The following is a 13313-nucleotide window of genomic DNA, read 5'->3' as shown; positions in this document are numbered from 1 at the left end:
CCAGATATTCTTCAGGATTTTAAAATTCTGTCCTGAGGTTCTACAAAAGTGCATCATATTATTCTCTGCAAGAATTCTTCCCTCTTCAGACTAAGGTTATTAGTAAAAGGAAGCTACTAAAGATTGGTTAGAAGTTCTTATACCCAGTTACTCAGATTTTCTTTCCCAAATTTCTTTCCTACATACTGCTTTAGAAGTTAAAATATTTTATGTATTTTGGTTTTGGTAGCTTTACTTTTTATTGTAAGCTAAGAAGCTGGCTTAACAGTACACGCTTAAAATGTTATCCTGAAGTTAATACATTTGAACAAAAGATTCCTCCCCCCATTGTTCATTGTTATAATAAAAGACTAGTGCTCCACAAACTACAATGTAGGGAAAATTCAGTTCACAGTTTCTGTTAATTAGCAGAATTCATTGTTTGTATTATTTACTATATTTGATGCTACTGCATTGTAATGTATGTTTGTTGTTAGGAAGACTTCCGTACCTCAGTATCATTCTTGAAGTACAATTTTGAGATAATTATGCTTAAATTTTTATATAAAAACAGTATGATACATATTTACCGTTTTCCCCCAAGGTACTTTCACTAATATCCCACATTGTCCCTATAACAGCCCTGAGACTATTATGTCATTTTTATTGATAAAGGAACTAAATTCAGAGAAGCCAAGTAAATTTCCCAACAATTTAGTGGCAGGGTGGGACTAAAAACTCATGTCTACTTATTTTTTCTCCAGTACATATGTTACCACATATTTTAAAGGCTCCTCAAGTTGGCCATTTCTCAGTTCAAACTTTCTTCATAATATAGTGAGTACCTTTGCTGCTACAGCTGACTAGATGACTAGATAAATTACTGTTTTAGAGAGTTTTTCCTCTAGTTTCACATGCCTGCCTGATGAATATTCTAATAAACTACGCTTTGCTATAGTATCATTTGAGATAAAAAATGACAAGTTGGGCTTCCCTGGTGGTGCAGTGGTTGAGAGTCCGCCTGCTGATGCAGGGGACGCGGGTTCGTGCCCCGGTCCGGGAGGATCCCACATGCCGCGGAGCGGCTGGGCCTGTGAGCCATGGCCGCTGAGCCTGCGCACCCGGAGCCTGTGCTCCGCAACGGGAGAGGCCACAGCAGTGAGAGGCCCGCGTACCGCAAAAAAAAAAAAAAAAAAAAAAAAGACAAGTTGCAGTTCCTGCATTTGTCATTTTGTTAATTTGCATAATAAAGTGCCATTAAAAGTCTAAATATATCATTTAATTATATCATATTAGTAAGAGGTTAAAGTTAAAATTGCCCAATGTACATAGAATTCTAATACCATTCTGTAAAGGCTCAGAAGCCTTAACTTCAAATCAATATTTAGTGTAATTATTTATAAAGGAGTTTCTGTATCTGATGCTATGATCTGCAGTTTCATTATTTGATATTCTCTTAATTAAATTTTGCTGTTAGAGGGGATTGTAGACATTATTCATTTCAATCTTCTAGTCGGTATCTTCTCTGACATAAGTGCTTTTTGAACAATTCTAGCAAGGATGAACTCAGGTACTTTATGAGATAGTGTAATCCACTCGTGAATAACTCTGGTGGTTAGCAAATGTTGGAAATTTTTGTTCCAAAATCTAGCTCCTTATATTTTCCAACTATTTGTCCTAATTCTGTCCTCCCACACAAGGAAGATACTCTACTCAGTTTTTCACGTGACAGTCTGTCAAAATAGCTGAAGACTTCTCTAATTTCCTTTGACTCTTTCCTATTCTAGACTAAGAGTCCTTAATTTGATTTATTTTTGCTCATATTATGTGAGTTTCTATCAGGATTACCTTTTTATGATTATATTTCATTTGTTAGGGTCTTAAGTTTTTTCCAAATTGAACAGAGTACTCCAGAGTTTGAAATGACCTGTGTAATATTTGATGGGATTGTTACCTGCCTTATACTGGGTATTTAAATATATGCAACCTGAGTTCTTTAATTTTGAAGAAACTACATCACAGTATTAGTTGATTTTGGATTTATAGTCACCTAAAGCCCCTTTGCAGGAGAGCAGTGGGTAAGTTTAGATCCTCTAATTTGTTCTTATTGCAGTTGAACTTTTCAAACATAAGTGTTTAGACTTTACAGTTACCCGTACTATGTTTCATCTTCTTTTATTTTGTTTATTGTGGTAGTTTGTCAGTAGCTTTTAATACACTAATTTGTTTTTAGCATACTAGCCTTGTCTCTCGAGTTTGTATTATTTGAGGGTTTCTTAACCAATAGATTTTTAAAAAAATAAATTTATTTATCTATTTTTGGCTGGGTTGGGTCTTTGTTGCTGTGTGCGGGTTTTCTCCAGCTGTGACGAGCTGGGGGGTGGGCCACTCCTCGTTGCGGTGCACGGCTTCTCACTGCGGTGGCCTCTCTTTGTTGCGGAGCACGGGGCTGTAGGCGCGCAGGCCTCAGTAGTTGTGGCTCGTGGGCTCAGTAGTTGTGGCGCCTGGGCTTAGCTGCTCTGCGGCATGTGGGATCCTCCCAGACCAGGGCTCGAACCCGTGTCCCCTGCATTGGCAGGCGGATTCTTAAACACTGCGCCACCAGCGAAGTCCCAACAGATATTTTTTGATTGTTTACTATATGTAGGGCACTAGATATGTTTCTTTTCCTTATTGTATTGATAGTTTGGGGCAGTGGGAGAGGACTCGAAATTTATTTTGAATAAATGTTTCCATTAATTTCCAAGTTATTGATATCTTAGAGAAAGAAAAGGAACTTGCCCTACCCCGCATTACAACATAATAAAACACTCCAGTAATCATGAAAACATATGATACTGGTCCAAGAACAGACAAGGAGACCACTGGGACAGCATAGAGAACTCAGATCAGAACTTAATAAGATAAACTGGCATTATAAATTGATCAGTTAAATATAGATTGTTTAGTAGATGGTGTGGGAAGACTGGTAGGGAGAAAAATAAAATTGAGTTCTTACATAATACTGTTTATAAAGAAGAACCTCAAATGGATTAGTGACCAACATAATATAGATAAAATTATAGAGTTAATGAAACATAGTACATCTTTGTGAGTTAATATTTGCAAATTATTTCTTAAAACCTTAAAAGCATGAAACCATAAGGTGAAAAAACGATTAATTTGATGATGCAGCATTAAAAATTTCAGTTCAGTAAATACATGGACATTGTTAACAGGTAGGTAACATTTGGGGGAAAGATATTTGCAACAACTAAACCTGTTAAATGAATTAACATTAGAATATCAAAGAAGCTCCTTCAATTTAACAAGAAAACTGGGACCCCAATACACAATGAACAAAGGAAACAAACAGGGAATTCACAAAAGAAGAAACACAAATAATGAAGGGATGCTCAAATTCATTAGTAATAAGAGAAATCTAAATAAAACAAGCTTTTAGTTTTACCCACTGGGCTAGCAAAAATTAGAAAGCAAAGCTGGATAATGCCAAATCTTGTCTGGGATGTAGGGAAATAGGAACCTCCAGGAGGATTGTTCAGTGCAGCCATTCTGCAGAGCAGTTTGGCAGTTCTTCATCATTTAGTTGATAAAATTCACTTGGACCTAACAGTTTTGTTCCTGGGTATATATAGCCGGAGATTAATTCTCACACAAGTTCATAAGGGGACATAGAAGGGGATATTGCATTGTAGCATTGTTTTGGTGGCTGACTGTTCTCTGAGTCTGTATTGCTGGGAGAGTAAGTAGACAGCATGTGGAGTACTTTGCATCACAAGGAACTAAGTGTCCCACAGCAACGTGAACAGATTTTAAAAACCTAGTGCAGAGGGCAAAGTTAGGAATATATACAAACAGAAGAATGTTTATCAAACACATTAGAAAAAATAACTTATTGGGAAGAATGGGAATAAGAAATGAATATGGAAGGAAAGAAATCAATTAGTTAGAAGAGGAGTCTTATATAGATGAATGATGCTAATGTGGCATGAACTGAGGAGCATGGTTAACTTAAGCTTTTGTACCTGGAGAATAAAAGTGGGGTTTGGAGACTCATTTGGCAGTGGGATATAAGTTGGGCCGGAGAAGAAAAAATTAAAGGCATAAAAAACAAGAAACTTAAAATAATTCAGGTACTCGAACATGAGGTTTTAATTTAGGATGATGGTAATTGGGAATGGGAAGTAGAAGACTGGTGCAAGAAATACTTGCAAAATAAAATTGAAAGGCGGGGAAATAGAAATTTTGAGCATTTGGAAAATTCCTCTGGGTATCAAATCAGCTTAATTATTTTGTTCCAGAAAATGCTTTTTTCTCTCCTGTCTCTTCTGCTTCACTGGGCTAGAATTGAATTTTTTTCCCATTCTTTTAAATGTATTGTAAATTATACCAGTACTATGTGAGTGTACTGTCATTGTAATATATTTAGATTGTGTAAACAAAATAAAAAATCATTCTTCTCTTCACTTTTTCTCCAGAGGTAACTAACCACTGTATCTGTTTGGTACATACCCTTCTAGATATCTTTCCACTGCTTTTACAAATTATGTGTACATAAATATAAATATTGATTTGTGGATATTTGGTATTATTCTCTTTGTAGTCTGCAAATTTTTTAAAATGTCTAAAAAAGCTTTAATATCATTCTGTGTAAGTATATAGGATAAAAATGTTTGCTGGGTAAAAAAATGGAGGTTTCAAAATATCCTTACTGGCTAGATACCATTGGAAGAATGGGTGGGTAGAGGAATGGGGCGGGTACAGGATACAGGTGTGTTTATTACTCTTAAAATCTCACAGTCTAGTAGAAGTGAAGTATATAATAATAATGATAATACAGTGAAGAAAGTGTTCTAATAGATATATGTACTAGGTGCTATTTGAGCACAAAGGAAAGAGCATCATATTCTTTGATAAAGAGAGGTGAATGTGTCAGGTAGTGCTTAGAGATGGTGAAAGGGATTTTGGATCGGTTTATAAGGATAATATTTTGCAGGTCAACTGTGTCCCAAAATGATTAAGTAATTCACTGGATTCATTCTTCTCTGTCTTTTGTGAAATTCATATCATCCCTTCCAGAAATCAATCTTTCTGGTATCCTAAGCCATGGTCCTGAAAGCAAAATCTTTACCATGTATGATTATCTTTTAGAATTTGGACAGCTTTAAATAGTGTAAGAAATTACTTTAGGTAAGATTTTTGTATTTCATCATGCAGAGGATTATATGAATGCATTTTTTCCCTTTTTTAGGGAGGTGGTTGACTCAATGGTTCAGCATTTTAAAGTAACTATATTTGGGGACCGTAGACCAGTTTATGATGGAAAAAGAAGCCTTTACACAGCCAATCCACTTCCTGTGGCAACTACAGGGGTAAGATGCATTCCTTTATCAGAAAGCTATACTTTTGCAATGTTTTTTAAATGCACTTATTGCCATTTTATTGTAGTCTATATATGTATCATTTATCTATTTTAACTTTTTATTTTGAAATAATTTCAAACTCAAGAGTTGTAAGAATCATGCAAAGAACTCATGTATACCCAGATTCATCAGTGTTCTTAAAAGTTTGCCCCATTTGTTTTATCATTCTCTTTCCTTTCTCTTTTACTTTCTTTGTATCTATAGAGACAGCTATATATAGAGATACATATACATACTTATTTCTTCCTGGACCATTCAAGAGTAGGTTTTATACATTATGCCCTTTAATGTGTTTTTCCTAAGAGCAAGGATAAAAACCATAGTACAGTTACCAACTTCCCTAAATTTTACATTGACATATTTTTGTCTAATCTGCCCCTATTCCATTTTTGCCATTTATTCCAATGATGTCCTTCAGCATTTTTTTTTTTCCCTTTAGTACAGAATCCAATCCAGGTTCCTGAATGTATTTAGATGTTACATCTTTTTAGTCTTCTTTATTCTGGAACAATTTCCCAGCCTTTTTTTTTTTCTTCTTCTTTTATAACATTAACATGGTTGAAGATTACAGGCAGGTTATTTTGTAGGATGTCCCTCTGTGTTTTTCTGGTGCTTCCTCTTGGTTAGATTCTGAGTAAGCTTTTTTGGCAGGAATATTACGTAAGTGTTCTTTCCTTAATAGTGCATTGTATCAGGAGGCACATAATATGTATTTGTTCCATTAACGGTGATGTTAACTTCAATCACTTGGTTAAGTTGGTATCTGCCAGGTTTCTCCTTTCAAGTTATTCTTCTTTCTTTTGTGGGGAGATCGTATTTTTTTTAATTGTGGTAAAATACACATAACATAAAGTTTATCATCTGAGCCATTTTTAAGGTATGGTTCAGTGTCAAAGTACATTTACAACCATCACCATCATCCATCTTGTAAAACTGTAACTCTGTACACATTAGACACTTAACTCCCCATCTTCCCTCCCCTCAGGCCCTGGCAACCACCATTCTACTTTCTGTCTTTATGAATTTGACCTCTCTTAGTACCTCATATAGGTGGAATCATAGTGTTTTGTCTTTTGTGATTGGCTTATTTCACTTAGCATAGTATCCTCAAGGTTAATCCATGTTGTGACATGTGTCAGAATTTCCTCCCTTTTTAAGGCTGAATAGTATTCCATCGTATGTATATACTACATTTTACTTATCCGTTCATCTGTTGATGGACACTCGGGTTGCTTTCCCATTTGAACATAGATTTACTCTAGGGACCTCGTATAAGTGGAACCATACAGTATTTGTCCTTTTGTGACTGGATTATTTTACTTAGCATAATGTCCTAAAGGTTCATTCATGTTGTCATATGTGTCACAATTTCTTTCCTTTTTAAGATTGAATAATATTCCATTGAATGTATATACCGCATTTTGTTTATCCATTCATCCACTGATGAACACCTTTTGGCTATTGAAAATAATGCAACATGGGTGTATAAATCTCTCTTCTAATGCCTGCTTTCAGTTCTCTTGTGTATATACCTAGAAGTGGAGTTGCTGGATCATATAAATGATAATTGTATTTTTAGTGTTTTGGGAAACCACCATACTGTTTTCCATAGTGACTATACCATTTTATGTTTCTACAAACAGTGGACAAGGGTTCCAAATACTTCACACCCTTGCCAACATTTGTTGTTTTCTGAATTTTCGATAGTTGTCATCCTATTGGGTGTGAGGTAATATCTCATTGTGGGTTTGATTTTTATTTACCTAATGACTAGTAATGTTGAGCATCTTTTCATATGCTTATGGGCCTTTTGTGTATCTTCTTTGGAGAAATGTGTATTCAGCTTCTTTGCCCATTTTTTAATTGGGTTATTTGATTTTGTTGTTGTTGATGAGTTTTAGGAATTCTTTATGTATTCTCATGGGATATATGTTTTGGAATATTTTCTCACATTCCATAGGTTGCCTTTTCACTATGTTGATTGTGTCCTTTGATGCACCAAAGTTTTTAATTTTTATAAGGGAGATACTTTTAAGAATCCCATTTCTCTTTAGACTTTTTTAGTAACTGATGATTCTTGCTTGGAAGGTTTATTATTATGTAGTAATGGTGATTTTCTAATTCTGTCATTCCTTCTACATTAATCATTGTTATTCTACTGTAAGGGAGCACATTTTCATCTCTTCTAGTTCTTTATCCTTATTTATTTGCCCAAATTGTCCCAGATTTTGCCTGTGGCAGCCCCTTTAAGTTGGTTCCTGTGTGCTTTTGTCATGACACGTTTTTTTTTTGTTTTTTTTTTTTGAGTATTTCCTTACTTTTGGGCACAAGATGTTCCAGGTTCATCTTGTGTTTTCCCTGCTGTAGTCCTGCAACCAGCCATATCTCAAAGGTACACTGGTTTCTTTTAGTTAGGGAATACAATTTAGAAAACAAAATCTGGGTACTGGATGTGCTCATTGCTGCTGGGGTATATGTGCTTATAAGCCCTTTCAGTGGACAGAGATAGAAAATATAAATACATAAATAAGTAAATAGATAAAACAGATAATAAATATTACATTCATATAATAAACCTAACATATGTTTCCTGCAAGTACCACTTATTGTATGCAATATCGTACAGTATGTTTATTGGAAATCGTGAATTCAAACTGATTCTTCCAGTTCTAGTCCATCCCAAAAGGATTCTTCCTTTACTCCCTACATTGCATATTTGTGTCTTGCTTCTCCTTTAAACCCCTGACTCTCCAAAATATTACCACTTTTACTTATTTGTTCAGTCCTACAGTACATATAAAATAGTTTCTGAATTACTACACTATATCACTATGGAAAACAAACATAGTAGTAAGAGTTTAAGGTTTTATTTTGTATGCAGTTCTTTCCCACCCACCCCTCCTCCACACCCCTAACCAAGAGTGTAGTCAATATATTATGTTCAGGAGTTACCTGAATTAGTGTTTTCTTTTCTTTCTTTCTTTTTTTTTTTTTAATATTCTTTCAATCTGGCTATGTTATTTGTTTGAAATGCATTTGGTTTCATTTGATTTTGTATTCAGTTTTAGTTTTTTCTCTCCATCCTTGTTGATCTTATTTTTATTTTTTTAATGTTATAGAACTTAATTTAACATGCTTCCAAAAGTCAAAACTAAGCTGAAAAATATACTCAGAATTGTTAATCCTTCCTTTATTTCTTCCAATCTGTTCTTTCATATCCTTTGAAAGTAACCCCTTTTTTTTGTTGTTTCTGATTCATGCTTTCTGTGTTTCTTTTTACAAAAATAAGCAGATATATGAATATTTTTCCATTTCCCCCTTTCTCACATAAAATATGGCATACTATTTGTAATCTTTTGTACTTGCTTTTTTTCACATAACAGTGTAGCTTGGAAATTATTCCATAGCAGTTCCGTTACCTTTTTTTTTTATATCTGCCTAAATGGTCATTTAGGTAATTTCCATATTTTGCAATGACAAAGAATGCTGGCATAAATAACTTATTTACATTTTAGTCTGTCGATTTCACATTGAGATTTTTTTTTTTATATTTGCCTTGTTTTCTCTTAAATATTTGTATCAGTTAAAAATTATTGTATTTATCTTTTAAAACTTTTACCAGTTGACTCTTCTCCCATCAACAGGTAGATTTAGATGTTACTTTACCTGGGGAAGGTGGAAAAGATCGACCTTTCAAGGTGTCAATCAAATTTGTCTCTCGGGTGAGTTGGCACCTACTACATGAAGTACTGACAGGACGGACCTTGCCAGAGCCACTGGAATTAGACAAGCCAATCAGCACTAATCCTGTCCATGCCGTTGATGTGGTGCTACGACATCTGCCCTCCATGAAGTGGGTGCTTCTGGCTTTTTTTTCCTCTTTAGGTTTTAAGTGTGAAAGCTTTCTTCCCAAAAGTAGGTTGTGCAGTCTTCCTTTGGTTAACCTTCAGATGTTGTATATTTTGATTATCTCAGTTGAAGAATAGCATGCATACAAATTCATTGAGAGAAGTAAGTTACATAAAATTCTCTGACCTGTGAAAGTAAATGCACATCATTAGTGTAGCTATTTTTTTCAGAAAAAAATGTCTAACCCTTTTTCTTAGGAGCTATAAATCTTAACTAACTGATACATTATCAGTTTTAGTATTTTAGTTAAATCACTGTGTTTTAAAGGTAATTTCATTGTTTGTATAACAGTATCAAAGTGTGTTGAAATTGTTACTTTTTTAATCACACTAGCATCTCACATGTGTATATATATATATATCTATTTGTATAGGTATAGGATCAGTGTGTCTTTTTAAAGAAAAATATTATGTCCTACAAACAACATTTATAGAAGTAGCTTTTTGATCAATAATTATTTATTCTTTAGTATTTTCTAAGGTTGGAACTATTTTTTAAAACTATTTTAAATAAAATTTAATCTTATTCAAATATTAGTTTTAAGTATAGAGAATTTCAGTGAGGGATGGTGTTTTTTCATTTTGAGTGGTTGCTTTTTGATTTCACAAATTTGGAAAATGTTTAGTTTCATATATTCATAATGAGAGGCATTATTATGATAAGTTAAGATTATATCCTCTAGACTCACCTGTTCTGCAGATTTAAATACTCAATGGGAAGGAAAATATTGAACATGCCATTTTAATTTTTGTAGATATACGCCTGTGGGGCGTTCCTTTTTCTCAGCTCCAGAAGGATATGACCACCCTCTGGGAGGGGGCAGGGAAGTTTGGTTTGGATTCCATCAGTCTGTTCGGCCTGCCATGTGGAAAATGATGCTTAATATTGATGGTAAGGGAATTAAAACCATATTCTGTGCTGGGTAGTTGATTTCTATATGGCCTGTGTGTGTGTGTCTGTATATATGTACATTTTATATGTAATTATATGTACTGGTGTCTTGAATTAATATTTGGACATATATTAAGACAAACTGGAAAAACCTTTATTTTTTATTATATTTCATTTAGAAGTCCTTTATATAGAACTTGTCCTGGAATGCTACTAAACATGAAGTAAGCAAATGAAAGCAAATGTAAAAGCCTTGACATGATCATCTGAGCAATTATAATTCATTTTTGTCCTTAACAATTATATAAGTCAGTATTTCATTATGAAATACATATTTTAAAGGAAGAGAAGTCTGTTGGTCTTGGTGACTCTTAGATTGTGCCTACTACTGATGTTTAATGTGGTGCTGATTGCATTCTCATTTTTAGGTGGTTTTTTTTTTAAGAATATTTTCGAGTATATATAAAAGTAGAGAGACTAGTATGATAAACTGCTGCCTATGTAGCCAATATCCAGATTGTCAGGATTTTTCTGCCTTTGCTTAAACTATGTACATTTCTTCCTCTACTGTAGTAATTTTAAATCAAATCCCATACAGCATGTTATTTTTTCCCTACTACAGTGTGCACCTCTAAAAATATGGATGTTTTCTTACACATTCACAATGCCACTATCATATGTAAAAAATTTAATCGTTTATTTGTAGTTTCTAATCCCTGTCCATAATCAGATTTCCCTGATAGTCTCAAATATATCTTTCTATAGTTGGTTGGTTCTAATCAGGATTTAAACAAGATCCACACATCACATTTGGCTATTATGCCTTTTAAAAATGTAGTAGTCCCATTTCCTTCCCTCTAGTTTTGTTCTTTTTCCTTTTTTATGTCATTGACTTGTTGTAGAAACTTTCACTTTTCCTGTAGAATATCCAAAAATCTGGATTTATCTTTTGTTTTCTTGTGGTGTCATTGTCTTCTTCCTCTATCCCCTATATTTCCTGAAAATGAAAATTGGCCCTGTAAGCTTGATTCAATTCTGATTCATAAATACTCTGTATTGTATCATATTAGGAGGCATATAGTATATAGTGGTCCCAACTTTAGTGGTACTAAGATTGATCAGTATGTTCAGAGACCAGTAGGCCTGATCTCTCCATTGTAAATTTCCCAGTCAGTCTTTCAGTCACTGATATTCCATTCGTTGATCATTGTTACCTGAGTCATTTATTTCACTAGTCATTTTTTCACTAGAAAAACTGGTATTTTTTCTAATTCTGTTATTCCTTTTACATTAGGTGGAATTCTTATGTGGAAAATCACATTGTCCTGTTGATAATTCATAGTCTTTGATAGCTTTCTTGCTTTCTGACACAGCAGAATTTTCCAGATTCATCCTGTATTTCCTCCTCTATACCTGGAATCAGCCATTCCTCCAAGGATCCCTGGGTCTTTCCAGATCAGTACATAGTTTTGTCATTATTTTCAGCTGCATCTACCATTGTGGGGATACGTCGAGATGATGTATTTTTAAAGTCATCTTTAGGTGTATACTAGGGCTGTTGTTTTATTTTTTGCTGTACGCGGGCCTCTCACTGTTGTGGCCTCTCCTGTTGTGGAGCACAGGCTCCGGACGCGCAGGCTCAGCGGCCGTGGCTCACGGGCCCAGCCGCTCCGCGGCATGTGGGATCTTCCCGGAACGGGGCACGAACCCGTGTCCCCTGCATCGGCAGGCGGACTCGCAACCACTGCGCCACCAGGGAAGACTAGGGCTGTTTTTAATTATTTTCCATTTCAGAACATCTTTCATATATTTTTATTTTTAAGATAGATTCCAGGAGGTGAGATTTGATGGGTCAAAAGCAGATATATTTGTAATTTTGATTGTTACTGTCAGATTGCCCTCCACTGAGATTGTAAATATTTTGCATCAGTAAATGACCTGTTTCCCTATATCTTTGCCACTAGAGGTGTCAAACTCTAGATTTTTGTCAATCAGATTTACAAGAAATAGTTTCCTTATGTACTGTTATTTTGCATTTGACCATCTTTTCACATACGTAAGGGCCACCTTATTTCTTTTTTATTAATTCTTTATGTCCTTTGCTCCTTTTTTTTCTGTTGGGTTTTTGGTCTTATTTACTGAGAGAGCTTTCTGAAATCAAGGAGATTAGCCCTTTGTGATATGAATTGCAGATATTATCCCTAGGTTGTCTTTTGATCTTTGGTGTGGTCTTGTTTTTGCTTTTTGTCATGTAGAAAGTTGTCTTTTGGTGGGGCTGTGTGTTTCAGTCAGTCCTTTCTTTTATAATTTTAATGTCTTCTAGGGCTAGTCTCATTTTTCTCTTCAGGATTTCTAGGCCATTCTTACTTATCTCACTATATAAGCTTTAGAAATACCTTGTCAGACCTAGTGGTTATGGGAGGACGGACTGTTACTTTTACTGTGACCTCATTATATTTTTAAATTAAGTTACTGAGTCTTAAGATAGTGAGTCTTTCTATCCAAGAAAACACTATGCCTTTCCATTTGCTCAGGGTTGCCTTTGTTTACTTCAGGAGTGTTTTAAAGTGTTCCTCACATAAAATTTGCACATTTCTTATTATCATTCCTGGATATGTCCTCTCTCTCTTTTTTCCCTATTAAATGGGTTTATAGATTCTAACTGGTTATTGTTTATGTACATGAAGGCATTTAATTTCTGTATAGTAACTTTTTTCTCTCTGCCTTATTGAATTCCATTAACTTTTCAAGTGATTTCCTTGCAGTTTCTAGGTTATAATCATTTCATCTATGATGGTGATAGGTTTACGTCTTCCTTTGGACTTTTATACCTCTAATATTTTTTATCAGATTATATTGACTAATTAGATAGGACAGTGTTAACCATTAGAGAGTAGTGGGCATCCTCTTTTTATTCCTTACTTTAGAAGGAATGCTTCCAGTGTTTCTGCATTAAATACATATATGTATGTATATGTTTAGGAGCATCTGTTGGTTCCTATTTTATTGAGTACTTTTAATCAAGAATGGATGTTGAATTTTGTCAGATGTCTTTTAGTGGCTATGGAGCTGATGATATGATATTTCTCTCCTTTTTTAACAAACACTGAA

General features: G+C 34.5%; 1 protein-coding gene across 10 annotated transcripts in view; it reads left to right on the top strand.

Moving 5' to 3' along the window:
- AGO3 (argonaute RISC catalytic component 3) overlaps positions 1-13313 on the top strand; it is a 126826-nt gene that overhangs the window by 32872 nt on the left and 80641 nt on the right. For 7 of the 10 annotated variants that reach the window (XM_022575218.3, XM_089896116.1, XM_089896102.1 and 4 more), the window contains 3 exons: positions 5231-5351; positions 9047-9255; positions 10066-10202. In XM_022575218.3, coding sequence (XP_022430926.1) covers positions 5231-5351; positions 9047-9255; positions 10066-10202 — 467 coding nt within the window. Of the gene's footprint in view, positions 1-5230; positions 5352-9046; positions 9256-10065; positions 10203-13313 lie in introns of those variants that run through there. The other 3 variants (XM_022575224.3, XM_089896146.1, XM_089896150.1) reach the window with 1 other exon arrangement.

This window comes from Delphinapterus leucas, chromosome 1 (assembly GCF_059928025.1).
Source record: "Delphinapterus leucas isolate spDelLeu-1000000601 "Yukka" chromosome 1, BTC_Dleu_Yukka2, whole genome shotgun sequence".
Lineage (NCBI taxonomy): Eukaryota > Metazoa > Chordata > Mammalia > Artiodactyla > Monodontidae > Delphinapterus > Delphinapterus leucas.
Note: the sequence above shows the minus strand (reverse complement) of the source record. Positions and strands in the feature narration are given on the sequence as shown.